Genomic DNA, 15,164 nt, shown 5'->3' on the forward strand with positions numbered 1-15,164 from the left:
ATCTCTGCGCCACACGGTAAAACAGTGATTAATTTTGCTTGTGTTGCAGTTGTATCCCATCTTAGGCCATCGATTTATTGTATGTTAGACTTTTGATTATTGTTTTGAACAACTGTTTATTTATTTTGTTCCGGAAAGGTAGAATCATGGACGTATATATTAGACCCTTATAAGTCCTTGGTAGATGTAGTGTGCCTTTAAAACTGTGAAACTGCATTGTAACTTAAGCATTTATTTAACAAATGTGTCGAAAATCCACGTGGTTTTGATGAAAATATGATAGGATTACGAGGAACTGAGAATACGTTGATTTTACTTGTTGGTCTAACATAGTGAAACAAACTTGATCATGCTTTCATTTTCCTGGTTTCATTTTACCGCGTCAAAAGTTTTGATCTTCAATCTTGTTTTTTGTAGACTGAAAACTACCAAAATGAATAGTTAGTCGACATGTTGAACACTAAACCATCATTTTAATTAGCTTTATTTGAACATTTTAGAAAAAAATGAATTGTCTGTGTGTTATTCATTTTGTTTGTTAGCCGGGCAGTGCCAAGTATTACCAGACGTCTCGCGCTGTAAATAGGACGACGGCTGGCATTAACACCGAACAGGAAGTTGCGGAAAAAACTGCGGGCTTGCTGTTGTTTCTGCATCCCACGGTTCATCATGGACGTGTCTTTAGACGATTATATTGATACAAACGTCGAATTCAAAGTTCAAATAAGGTAACTTAATTTTAATGAATTCATATTAAAGTAAAATGATATTTTCACAACTTATTTTTCCACGAAACAGTTAAAAATAACATTTCTCAAAACATGTGATTTTACAATCAACTTAGGCAGTAGGATCGATTTAGGCCTAACAGTAGTTTTTCATAGCCCTAGAATTGGTGACAACCGTATATAAACCTGAGTGTATTACGTTGAAAGAATTGACATACACTGTCACAGATGCAACACGGTAATCAAATTAACTGATTAATTAATCCATGGAAACATTTGATCACAGAATCCTGCATTTGGGTAACTAACTGTTAAGTGATAACTCAAATCAAGGACGTAAATGAGAAGGATAAGTCACTCTGGGTTTGGGGCAAGTGCGGCGCATGAGCTTTTGTGTTTGTGCACTGACCGTGATGTTGGGTGATGGCTGATTTTCGTTTGATATCCGCCGGTGAAGCCTTTGATAAAACTTACAGGTGCGAGGGTTACCGTCTTACTTTCAGAAACTGTCATTTCATGAGTTGTCGTATTTTTTTAACAAAAATTTAAGATATTTCTTCTAAAAAATATTCCGTCCTTAAATCAAGTACTAAGCGTTGTGTAATTTAATATACTTTACATTGGTGTGTCGATTGACTCGATAAGACAAGTATTTGTTGAGAAAAATGGTTCTTATTCCCGGCTCATAGGGGTCTCGCGTGGTGTTTAGAAGTGTAAAGGGACAGTGATCATGACGAATGCTTCTCACTTATAAATCCTTGGTCAAATGCAGAATGCTGAACTATATCCTGCATTTATACGTGGCAGTGAGTGTGCCCAACCTGTTGAATAGGTCACATAGAAACAACTAAAATGTGTATTTGGTATTTTTTCGGGTAGTATTAGTTGTGTCGTCATGTGTTTACAAGAGTAATGTCATACTTTTTAGAGAAAACGACGTAAATTGTGTTTACAAAATAATGATGTCACAATGGATTCCTACCCGCAATTGAGCTAACTCTGTAATATGCATAGATGGAATAGGGCCCTAGCATCTATTAATGTCTACTATTTTTTTTACTTACAGTAATCCCAATGCATTGGCCTCCAAGGGTCAAGGCAGAGGTCGCGGGAGGGGAAGAGGACGTGGTGGTAGAGGTATGGGGCGTGGTGGCTTTCAACAGCGTGGAGGCCTCTTCACATCGAAAACGAATAACCAAAATCAAGGACAGTTTAGTGGTAATGCCAGGCCATTATCAGTGACAGTAAATAACAATTTTGATGCCAGAGACACGATAGCACAGAAAAAGAGGCCGGTAGATGCCAGAAATAAATTAGTGGCTAAAGCCAAACTTAGTGATGCGAGAACAAAAATATTAAATCTGAAAGGAAATAAAGGTGGCTTAGTAAACAAAGGACAGACAAACAAATCTTCTGATGCCAGAGCTATGATCCTCGCTAGAAAAAACAATAAGCAGATGGCTACCACAGGGAACAGAGCAGGTGTTGGTGTACAGTCTATTAATCTTCAACGGACGGTAAGTGTTCATACTTGTATGTGAAAATGTTAATGCCTTGCCATTGGAAGTGTTCATGAGTGTGACATTATGACCTGGTTATAATTTCATTCAATCAAAATTTAATTAATTCTTTAATATAAACACCTATATATTTCCATGGCAGCTTAGATGGTATGCACGGTTTCATATTTTAATGCTTAACAACAAATATCGAAATTCACTAATAAGATTTAGGCCTAGATAAGTACATACATGTATTAAAAATAATTGGTGAAGTCAAAGTGGATGGAATAGGTTTGTATCCGTATTCTTTTGTTCATTGGCATTATTGTTTCTCTCTGGATATTTTATAAAATGTGTGAATCAAATTGTACACAATTACAACTTTTGATATTAATGTTTTGACAACTTGATTACATTTTAGGTGAACCAGGATGATGGGAATTTCCAAATTACAAGGAAGGTAATGTGTCCAAAAATTACAGGTCTATCTAAGACACATGGTGATATTGAGATATCCAATATTTATTAATTTAAAATACAAATTTAAACATCTTTACTGAAATCACGTACAACAAAGAATGGAATAATAAGGATATACAAAAACGTACAGGCATAGACAAACTAAATACACAGTCATATATGTCCTATGCTGGTGCATGTAACATGTTAGTCTTTCTCTTACCCAACTGGAGCTCAGTATCAGAAATTAGACATGAAAGATAAGTGTAGTAGTTTAAACATATTTTTAGCCCACCATCATCAGATTGTGGGCTATTCAAATCGCCCTGCGTCCGTGGTCCGTGGTCCGTCGTCCGCCGTCCGTTGTCCGTCCGTAAACAATGCTTGTTATCACTATTTCTTAAAAACTGCTGCAGGGATTTTGTTCAAACTTCACATGGAGGGTCCCCTTGGTCCATATTTGTGCCATACAGATTTTGAGGCTGATCGGAAAAACAAGATGGCCGCCAGGCAGCCATCTTTGATTTTGGCAGTTGAAGTTTGTTATCGATATTTCTTGAGAACTACTGAAGGGATTTTATTCAAACTTCACATGGAGGTTACCCTTGGTCCCTAGTTGTGCCATACAGATTTTGAGGCTGATCGGAAAAACAAGATGGCCGCCAGGCAGCCATCTTTGATTTTGGCAGTTGAAGTTTGTTATCAATATTTCTTGAGAACTACTGAAGGGATTTTGTTCAAACTTCACATGGAGGTTACCCTTGGTCCCTAGTTGTGCCATACAGATTTTGAGGCTGATCAGAAAAACAAGATGGCCGCCAGGCAGCCATCTTTGATTTTGGCAGTTGAAGTTTGTTATCAAATATTTCTTGAGAACTACTGAAGGGATTTTGTTCAAACTTCACATGGAGGTTACCCTTGGTCCCTAGTTTGTGCCATACAGATTTTGAGGCTGATCGAAAAACAAGATGGCCGCCAGGCAGCACTCTTTGATTTTGGCAGTTGAAGTTTGTTATCAATATTTCTTGAGAACTACTGAAGGGATTTTGTTCAAACTTCACATGGAGGTTACCCTTGGTCCCTAGTTGTGCCATACAGATTTTGAGGCTGATCGGAAAAACAAGATGGCCGCCAGGCAGCCATCTTTGATTTTGGCAGTTGAAGATTGTTATCGATATTTCTTGAGAACTACTGAAGGGATTTTGTTCAAACTTCACATGGAGGTTACCCTTGGTCCCTAGTTGTGCCATACAGATTTTGAGGCTGATCGGAAAAACAAGATGGCCGCCAGGCAGCCATCTTTGATTTTGGCAGTTGAAGTTTGTTATCGATATTTCATGAGAACTACTGAAGGAATTTTGTTCAAAGTTCACATGGAGGTTACCATTGGTCCCTATTTGTGCCATACAGATTTTGAGGCTGATAGGAAAAACAAGATGGCCGCCAGGCGGCCATCTTGGATTTTGATAGTTAAGGTTTGATATCCCCATTTCTCAAAAAGTGCTGAAGGGATCTTTCTCAAATTTAATATGTAGGTTCCCCTAGGGCCCTTGTTGTTCATATTGCATTTTTGGACCAATCGGTGAACAAGATGGCCGCCAGGCCGCCATCTTGGATTTCGATAGTTAAAGTTTGTTATGACTATTTCTCAGATAGTACTGAAGGGATCTGTCTCAAATTTCATATGTAGGTTCCCCTAGGGACCTAGTTGTGCATATTGCATTTTGGGACCGATCGGTTAACAAGATGGCCGCCAGGCAGCCATCTTGGATTTTGTTATTCAAAGTTTGTTATCGCTATTTCTCAGAAAGTATTGAATGGATCTGTCTCAAATTTCACATGTAGGTTCCCCTAGGGCCCTAGTTGTGCATATTGTGATTTTGGACCGATTGATCAACAAGATGGCCGCCAAGGAGTCATCTTGGATTTTGATAGTTGAAGTTTGTTACCGCTATTTCTCAAAAGGTACTGAAGCGATCTGCCTCAAATTTTATATGTAGTATGTTTGAAAAATTTTAAAAAGTAGAGAAAAGATCCATCTCCTTTGTCAGATATAGATCATTCTTTGGTGGGCGCCAAGATCCCTCTGGGATCTCTTGTAAAGATAAATGTTCTCCTGCCTAAATATTTGAAATGTTGAAATACTAATCCTAGTGCAGGCAGAAGGAACTAAAGCAGTTTCTGTTGTGTTGCTCATATCAAAATGTTTTGAGTTAATTATAATTTGTGGTCTATGTTTTGACTTCAGGTGCCTGGGAACCAGTCCGGTGTCCAGATGTCCGGAGATAATGTTGTCATCACCCGCACCCTCCAGGCTTCACAATCCTCGGAGTTCTCAGATAATCCATTCTTCACGAAGACAATCAGCAACCAACAGGTACAAATTTAACCCTTACAATAGATAAAATGAAATGACATATGGTTTTTGTAGGGTTAGACCTTCTTTTGTGTGACTGTGATCATATATTTAGTGGGACTGTGGAAACACCAGAAGAAGGGACTGATTATACTCAACCAATGCCATCTTTAGCCTTCCATTATCAAATTGCCTTTTGTCCATCCATCTTTCAACAATTGTTGTTATAGCTGTTCCCAAAATGTTCTTCCTCGAATAGTATGTGTAGCCATGATTCTGGATTTCTTCAACTTGTTTTGTTATTTGCATAAACTAACTGAAAGGTAAGATTTCTTTCTAAAATATCATCAACCATCTAAATTATAATCTTTTCAGGGACTTGGAAACTTACAGCCAAATGTTCGTGGACCGGTTATACAGCTACAGAATGAAATGTTCCATGCACATGCTCGCCCACAAACACAGCCAATGTACAGTCATGCCATGGCCTACGATGAAGTCGACGACCCTTGGGCTCAGAATAGCTATCCCAGTGAGAAAACTTTAACAGTGAAAATGCCACAAAGTCACTCGCAATTCAGCAGAGTACCTCAACAAAAATTTCAAATGAACAAAATTACATTTGATAGTGTTAGAACAGTACCTTCTTCGCCGATTTCTCCTCCAACAGCCATCAAACGGAAGGCTGCGGGAGACGCCATGTCGGTGACGACTGGCAAACAATTACGGCTCGGTGGTGTAGTTACCACAACGAAACAGACGAGACCAATACCACAATCGGCACCCCAAGTTGTTAAACGTACCAAAGTATTAAAGCCAGCCCCGGCACAAGTTGTGATGGAAGAGGTAACGTTTATTTAAAGGTTTAATGTATCAAGATGATTAATTTGTCAAAATGTGTTGAAACTAAGTCAGCATGTACTGAAAAGTGTTAGTTCTCAATTGAGGTATGTTATTTTAAATTCAAGTATCAAGCATGTATAATGTATTGAACATTTTCAATTTTCACTATTTCCAATCGTCCAAGAAATACAAGTAAAATTTAATTGCACCCAAAAGTTTGTTTACCGTTCAACATGTTATCAGATTTGAATGTATCAGATGTAAATTCCAGGAAGAAGATCCAACAGACATGGTACTGAGTCCACTACAGGGGTACAGGATCCTTATCTCCAATCTCCATGTCATTGTCACACAGGACGATATCATCGTAAGTCCACAATCTTCTTAGTCACTGTACAAGTTATTTTCTGTCTTTGAACATTACAGAGTTAGCTCCCTTGTGGGTAGGTATCAATTGTTATGTCATTATTTTGTGAGCACAATTTACGTCATTTTCTCTGAAAAGTATGATGTTATGCTCACAAACACATAACATCACAATCAATACCTATCGGTAAGGGCAGATAACTCTGTAATATGCAAATACAGAATAGAGTGGAGTAAAACTTGATTTTTACAGAACTAAATCAATATCTGGTCCTTCTTTTAATATTTCTACATATTAATAAACTTGGACAAGAAATCTGAAATTCATATTTTGATAATCTGAAGGGTTTCTAAAATTTCTGGTATTTTGACCTTGGAATTGTTTATGAATCATTTATAAAACTATTGAATCTTGTTCTCTTTGATGCTACCAGGAACTGTTTGGAGCTATTGGTCCAATGAAGCGAGCACGTCTGGTCAAGCCGGGTACGGCCGAGGTTGTGTATGTCCAGAAGGATGACGCCATGAAGGCTGCTCAGAAGTACCACAACAGAGAGCTGGACGGTCAGTAATAAAGTACTAATTATATCCAGACTGTGGTTCTTATTAAAGATACGTATATTGTTATATTGGGATATTATGATTGTCTCTCAACCATGGTCCTTTCCTTATAAGGCATATTATCAGATTTTGTGCAAAATATTGAAAGAATTTTTCTCCAATTACTGGTACAAATATATACAATAGGTTTCCCTCATCTTTTATTTTATAGTTGGTTTGCTAAATCAACAGCTAAGTGTCACTTAAAGATGCTCCACCGCCGACAGAGCATAAATGATACCCATCATTTGAACAATAACTGGTGTTTAATCATGTATATATATATGTCTAATTAACACAAAAAATAATTTGAAACAATTGATTTTGCTTTCGGTGCATGCGCAACCAGTACTGCATTCCATATAGGACACAGTGCCACAGAATTTTTTCAGGATGCAACTAATTCTTTTTGATATATTTATCTTGAAGTAAAATTAGAAGCTCAAACTTTTTAATGGTTGTAATGGTGTAAAGTATGTAACTTTTGTAACTGAAGAAAAATACTAAATCGTCTGCTCCTGTTTTTGATAGTGAAAAAATACCATTTGTCGGCGGTGGAGCATCTTTAAGGAAAGGTCAGAATTTGTTGGTTATAACTGTCATAGCAAAAAACTAAGAGTTTCTTTTGCCAAAACCTGACAACTACCCCAAACACGGACTCCATTTGCTCATGACCAAGAGATGGAAGCCTTGTTAAATATCAGTCACCTTAACCACTTTGCCATAGAAACCCAGAGTTGGAGAAATTGTAGAATGTCAGACACCTCAACTAATTTTCCACTGCATGCTTCTTTGATATTAAAAAGAAATTGTTAATAGTTGTTGTTTTGTTATTGTACCGATTTACTGGATGTATCACACCAGAAATACTTAGTATTTACATTTTAAAGAGTTGTCTGTTCTTGTGGTTAGGTATTGATTGTGACGTCGTTTGTTTGCTAGCGGAACCTCATATTTTTAAGATGAGATGATGCTAGTTTCGTTGACAAAATGAAATAACATTTGATACCTTTCCTTAAGGGAGATAACTCTGTAATACCTACATCCAACGGTTTCTTTATTCCTCCAGGTCAATCAATGCAAGTGAAGCTCATCACCCCGGCCAAAGCACCCGTCAAACAAGCTCCAGAGGTTACAACTGTGCCGTCACAGCCGGCCAAGGAAAAGGGGGGACCACTTAGGTAGGCATGAGTATTCATTTTGTTTTAGGTACTGTAATAGTGCATAAATGTTATGAGAGGTTGATTTTCATTACATTCACGGTTTTACTGTAATTCATGTATTAAGAACACTAGCAAAATAATTGCTACATAATTGTACCATTGTCAGGGCTTTGTTCACTGTAAACCCTGTCCAAATTGACATCATTCTCAAGCAATTATACTCAAAACGTATAACAAAGAAACATTGACACTAGTAAAACATGATCTATTAATAAATGAAATCCCTGCAAACAGGTTCCATTTTTGAAAATGCGAAATTTGGACTATTACATTAGCATAAGCAAGAACATTCGAATGGAAAATTCTGATGTTAAAGCAAAAAATGTTCTGTCGAAGATTCATGGTAACATTAAGATGTTCAGTAAACGTGGTTATTTTCACCAGTGCTTAATTTCAACAAGTATAAATCTTTCACATCGCATTAGTGTGGATATATCTTTGAACTTTTAGCGTCCATACATTAACATGATATTAGATGTAGGGGAGATTTTTTGCAAATAAAAATAAAATGACCTTCACATAGTGTAATTAGCATAAATTTCCACATTCACTGTAACTAAGGCTTGGTTACAAATGTAATATAGTTCAATGCTGTTTCTCCAGCATCCAGCATCTTGCACATGCATGCACTTTGATCAAGACTTCAAAATCATTTAAAATAATTTTTAAAATTATGATACATGTAGTCTTAAAAGAAATATTTAAAAAGTATACACCCAACACTTTTAAAATTTAAGTAAAAGCATTTTATGATAACTGTTGATGGTGAGCTTGGCAATTATTTATCGTTTTATTTTTTGTCAGACTTGGACAAAACATCAAGAAGAACTCGCCAGGAGACAACGTTGAACTGAACACACTACATCGAGCGTTGTTTAAAACCCAGGCAAACAAACAGATCAAACCTGTTACCTTCACTGTGAAAATTTAGTGCTCATATGTATATAATACAGTCATTTTTATCACTGTATAGCTTCATTAACATTGGTGAATTGTTTTCACTCCATCGCAAGGATTAAATGAACTTTTGAGGAAAACTTGTTTATTCAAGTTTGTCAAGTCATAGAAATTGCATTCATAAATCATGTTCATTTACATCGTTCCGTGTCGACAGACTTCACAAGTCTAGAGGCGTTGAATCATGATTATTTAGTCATATAAAACTATGTTTTTTCTTCTTTGTTTGATTGTTATGTTTTCATATCAAAATATATGTTGATTTTCTTTATAAACACACCACTTTGAAAAAGAAAATGAGTTTTCTATCATGAGAATTCTATCTATATGTAGAAATGTGTGATTTTTGTGAAGGAGATTTTTTGGATCAATATTACAAAATTGCTAAATAACTTGAGTAACTGAAATCAATGGAAACACATACTCATTTGGATATAACTTAAGACCAGATATTTGTTAAAAAAGACTGCATGTATCAGTTATGAAATTATATACATGTATGAGCCCTCCTACTTGTTAGCGATTATAATTTTTTTTTTTATGTTAATGTTAAACTTCCACTTTCAGAAATATATATCTTCTCAGTTGACAAAGCATCCACGATACTCCAGAAGTTCTGATCACTTATGATCTCTACACCGCTGGACTATCTCATAGTAAAACTGGAGGCAACAGAACAGAACAGGTAATTTTGTCCTTTGATGCACATCAAAAGAGCCATATAATGGTACACTTTGGTTGACTGTGTGGCTTTGAAGTTGGGCGTCTCTCTCTCTCTGTAGTCTTCAAAGGAAATTTTTGCTGGCCTGTGATTGGTTCAGATTTTGTCCTCTGAGCTGCCATCAGTTTTACAATGAGGTAGTCCAGGGGTGTAGAGATTATAAGTGATCGGAACCCCTGGAGTATCGAGGATGTTGACAGTAGATCTGATATAACCAATTTGTTCACAGTCATTAATTGTAGATACTTGGATTGTGTATCGAAATAGTTGCATTACAAGGACAAAGCATATGATTACCTCCCTTGATAAAAAAAAAAGGAACTTTTGATTTTGATTTTTAGATTTAAATGTCCAGACTGAAGTAAGTTTAAAAAAATTTATGTAAATACTTATTTGTTTTTCGGTAATAATGTTAAACCTCAGATTTGGTTGGAATTTTGATTATCTAATGAAGGAAACAGAATTGTACAGAAGATAGAAAATTGTAGATGTGACGAATAAATTCCTCTCAGTAGGGCAATCACAATCTGTTTTGTTTCATCATAAGTCAAATACTCTTCTTCTTTTTCTTCCAAAATACGATTTGAATCTTCTCGTTAGAAAAATCGTGTGAAAAAATATTTGTGCATTCTTATATCATCAAGCATGCAAGAGTTTATTAATGTTGTGTACCAATTACAGTGAAGTCCTCGGGGAATAGAAAAACACTTCAAATTAACAAGATTTCAATATATCCAGGATGAAATCACATTAAATGTAAGTCATCTGGGAATCAACATCACTTCAAATTCAGCAGTGTTTTCAATATATCCAATTTCATATTAAGTGGGTTCCACTGTAAAAGGTAAACACATGTACAATGTTATTTTGTTTTGACAGCATTATAGCGGAGTTGCCGCTCTGCATGCATTATCTCAAATCTTTACATTACATCATCAAAGCTTTCTTCAAACTTGTAAAATTTGTTACAAACAAATGCTCCTTGGTAGATCGTTAATGATATTTTTGTTGATTACATCAGTAAACATTAGTTTCCTTAATTCATACCTGAAAACAGTAAATAAAAGGAAAGAAATGAATCTTATTGGTTTGTTATTATTTAGGGTCATTGTCATGTGATGATGATTTATTTAGAATAACCATTTTATAAAATGCAATTTGTAAAGTGCTGACATATGCCGAGCTATTGTGAATTTGTCGTGAATAATTATATAAGCTAGAAAGACCTGAATGGTTTAGGGAGAGATTGTCTCTGTTAAGTTACAGTATATTGAGTATGGCATGCATTGCATTAATTATAAGAGTGAAATTTACTTGTAAGGAAAAAGTTCTTGGATGACCTGGCATGTAATGATTGTATCAGAATGAATTTATAAGTACCAGATATACATGATAAAGACTGCAATTTTGCATACCATTTACATCTGTACTATTGCAGAGCCTAAGGTTGACATATGCTGGCATACATCATACATCAGGAAATTTACCGTATACGACCTAATAAGCGCCCATGTCTCTATAAGTGCCCCTCCTCTTTTTGAGGCCTCAATGTCAATTGCCCAGGCATAAATAAAGACCAAAACTACACAAAACTATAGATTTGCAATAATTTTGTCTTATTAGCACCTTAACATTTCAGCTAACCTGGTCTGAAGGTGAGCTCAATCAACTTCTCCATAACTGCTGGTCGGAATTTAACAAACTTTGACTGGAAGCATCCTTATGGGATACTGACTGAAAATTATACAAATAAATGGTCGGGCTGACTCCCTGTGACCTCCTCTGTATAAAGACCCATCTGCTCAATAAGACCATTTTTTAGGGCCCCAATGACCAATATTGAGATGAGTCAGGCAATGATAATGAGATGTATTCTCATGTCATGGTATTAAAAGGCATAAATATTACCTATACAATTACCTATATAGTCAAACATACATTAGCGACGACCTCTGTTTAAAGACCACCTGCTCAGTAAGACCACTTTCTTAGTAATTTTGACACAATTTGACATACCTGGTATGTATTAAGACCACGTGGCTATACAGACCGTATCTGTTAGTCCCCTGGGACAGGTTTGACAGTATAATCTTTAAGTAGTAATACATGTACTTTTATTTAAATAATGGTTAGTCCTAAAAATTAATAATTCAACTGAAGTATCATTAACTACTCGGGGGAGGGGGGAGTTAGAATTTACCATATTTGTTCACACTACAATCATTTTCCAGCATCATTTGGTAATTATTTGGTTATTAATTATCACTTTTACATGTATGTTTAGACTGCTGGTGGTGTCTAAATGCAAATTGGCATTTTTAAGCAACAATTCAATAATAAATAGAGACTGTATGCAAAACTTGCAAATTATAGTATTGTTGGAAAACTTTGAAATTGGTTAAAAAGTTTAGAGTTACTTAAGGTGTTGTTCCGCAATGAGCAATTCTCATCAAATTTAGCAGATTATCTTTGTACTGTCAATGGGGATATCAAATCAAAAATACATCTCACTACTTCTTCCGCTGTTATAACTATGTTCAACAACGCATGGATTCATATCGTGTTTTAAACAAGTTCATACCTCTCGATTTGCATGGAAGTATTGAATTATCAGATGACGAAATTACACTCATATGTGCTGGAACACCCAGAAATACACTATCTATACAAATAGAGTTTCTCTTTATTTGTTCACATGATATTTATTGTAAAAAATATTATTTTCCGATGCTGATGGCAAAAGAGAAATGTAATCTATGTTGTGCAAGCCTGGAGTGATAGGAGAACGAAAATATGACACAGGATGTGGCATCAGAACGCACCTAAAAGTGTATTGTTTAATCTTCTGCTATCAGCCCCGGAAAAAAATATCATTCTAGTATATCAAGTTTAAAAAAAATTATAACGAAACTTCCGTCTCTCTCTCATCCCACCCCGCCTTTCTGTATATCTTACTATGCCTAATTTCTGCCTCCTCTTTAAATTTCCTTCTCCATGCATCTATCTATCTCTCCCGCTCAAAATTGTACATATGAATATATATTGTCATCTTGTTGTATATGTATTTATTAAATTGTGTTGGGAGAGGGCTTGGTTGGACAACTTGTGCCAGATCCCATTGTGTATGTTTGATACAAACAAAGTATGTTCATACCAATAATAAAGATGTTCGGGGAGCAGATGTTTGGACCTTTAGAATGATGGAGTTTATATTACAACTGTCAAGTACAGCTGTATACATTTGTAAACCATTTCATCGAGTAAAGTTAGTTTTATTAATCTTTTGATGACTGCAACTCAATATATAAAAGGTCAAAGGTCCTGATAATGAAGTAGGAATAAAGGGCCAAACTCAAATGAGGAAATATTTACCTTACTCAAATGAGGAAATTTGCCTAACTTTTAAGGTCAGAGGGGTCATCTGTTCAACGATTGACGAAAAAATATGCAAATGAAAAAGTAAATTAAAGAAATTATCGGAAACTGTTTTCATATAATACGCATACAGAGCGTACAAAGGTTCCCAGATTCCTTACTCTCCAGTTATCATATGATAGAAAAAGAAAAATGCCCCTTTCATATAGTTGTGTAATCCTGGTTGGTCACAAAGGTGATTATGTGTGGACTCAACTCTGGTAGCAAGATATTTATTGGCCACACTTTTCCTTGGTGAAAGTTAAACTTGAGCACAAATCCAACTTTATAGATCTGTGGTCGAGACCCTCCCTATCCCCTTACGGGGGTAATGACGTACTTTAAAACACCAATTGTTTGCCTCATTGACTTCGGTGAATGGAGTTCGTCATGTTAACACTCGGATATATATACAGTGCAGTTTGAACAGTTTAAAAATGAAAGTTAAATTTGAATTCCCCTGTAGGCGATTTCCGTACTCGAAGCAGTTTTTTTATTCGCCTGCATAGATTACCGTTAAATGCATCAAGGTACACGCCTATCTACAAAATGTATATAACCACTCCAAAAGCCAACTCGAGTTTAATGTATGAGTGAAATGTGCATTTACCGGACGCATATTTAATTTTTCCGCCAAACAGTATCAAAGTACATATACGAGTTATGGAATGCATCTAAATGGAAAAAGAAAATGGTCACAATACGACTAGCTAAGAATACATTTACTTTCATAGATATTTCCCGTGTTCGATTGTGCGAAGTTAATATCCTTACATTTCAATTTTATTCAAAGGATGAGCATCTAAGATATATTGTATATGTATCAATGAAAATAACTATATCAAACCACATAGGTTATCAGGAATTCCACAGGCGTTAGGCTCTATATAGATATTTTTTTCTACGTATTACTGTGATAACACAGTTTTACATAATTCAATAAAGCAATTTATCATGACTTTTAAAGTCATCGCGTGAATACTGCTTTAAAGATGGAAAAAAGACCTAATACAAGTGCACATACAAGTGTAACAAAGATTTAGTAATAACAATAGGTTATATGTTAGAGGTTTTTATTTATAGGACTTTACTTACGTAATTTGACTAAGTATATCACAACCATATTAGGTCATACCCATACATACATGTACCACTGTTGCTCGCGATATACGTATATACCCCAGAAGTTTATTCAGAAATACGCAATAACTATTTGTAATATAGACTGACAATGAAACATTCCTTTACAGTCCAACTTGTCATCGATAATTGATATCAGTTGACCGTTTTTATATTTTGGCATTGCTTTCAGGGTCATATTGATTTAAATCTTGATCATTTCAGTAGTTTGAATAAAGCAATTCCTATTGAAAGCACTGCATCGTGTCGTAACTAAGCTCTTTTTTAATTGGTCGATATTTATGACATGTATTCATGCTGTCGACAACTCGATAAATGAATTATAAATATTCAAATATAATAATATTTTTAAATGAAAAATGGCCGGATCAATACATGTGATTTTTATTGACAGTCGCGTTCCCGACAACTTGAATGGGAGAGTGGTCCTATGAATTGGTGTCTGTAATACCGGGGTTTATTTAGGCTAACATAATCTACATACCGTATATATACATGTTTATATTATCATGTGTCGAGATTTCTATAGGTCATTTTCCTGTAAAATTAATACTTTGAACATACAGTCCATTTCAACAAATTGATATAGTCTGTTTACGTTCCATTTTTATGGTTTAAATAATTTCATACACCAGGGCGTTCACCGAATATTTCACTATAGAAGTGTGTTGTTTCATACCCTCTATTTTTAATTTCGTGATTATTATCACGAATTGAACCATAAACGAAATACCAAGTTTACACTTTTGTGAAAATCGTTAAGTCCACTTGAGATACTCATATTACTAGTGCAAATAGTCTGTACCTGCGGATCTCGAACACCGGTTTGATAAATCAAGTTATGATTTATAATGC

At 35.5% G+C, this 15,164-nt stretch overlaps 1 protein-coding gene across 2 annotated transcripts; it reads left to right on the forward strand.

Moving 5' to 3' along the window:
• The first annotated feature begins 569 nt into the window (after positions 1-569).
• Positions 570-10,834, forward strand: LOC138323676 (polymerase delta-interacting protein 3-like). 2 transcript variants are annotated; one of them, XM_069268452.1, is made up of 9 exons: positions 570-728; positions 1,795-2,245; positions 2,652-2,690; positions 4,938-5,066; positions 5,421-5,891; positions 6,160-6,255; positions 6,689-6,818; positions 7,924-8,035; positions 8,882-10,834. In XM_069268452.1, the coding sequence occupies exons 1-9, from the start codon at positions 670-672 to the stop codon at positions 9,006-9,008; spliced, it is 1,614 nt and encodes a 537-aa protein (XP_069124553.1). In that variant the 5' UTR covers positions 570-669; the 3' UTR covers positions 9,009-10,834. The 2 variants fall into 2 exon arrangements, with proteins under 2 accessions (XP_069124553.1, XP_069124554.1); XM_069268453.1 differs by lacking the exon at positions 570-728 and adding an exon at positions 859-966.
• The last annotated feature ends 4,330 nt before the right edge of the window (positions 10,835-15,164 follow it).

Source organism: Argopecten irradians, chromosome 5 (assembly GCF_041381155.1).
Source record: "Argopecten irradians isolate NY chromosome 5, Ai_NY, whole genome shotgun sequence".
NCBI lineage: Eukaryota > Metazoa > Mollusca > Bivalvia > Pectinida > Pectinidae > Argopecten > Argopecten irradians.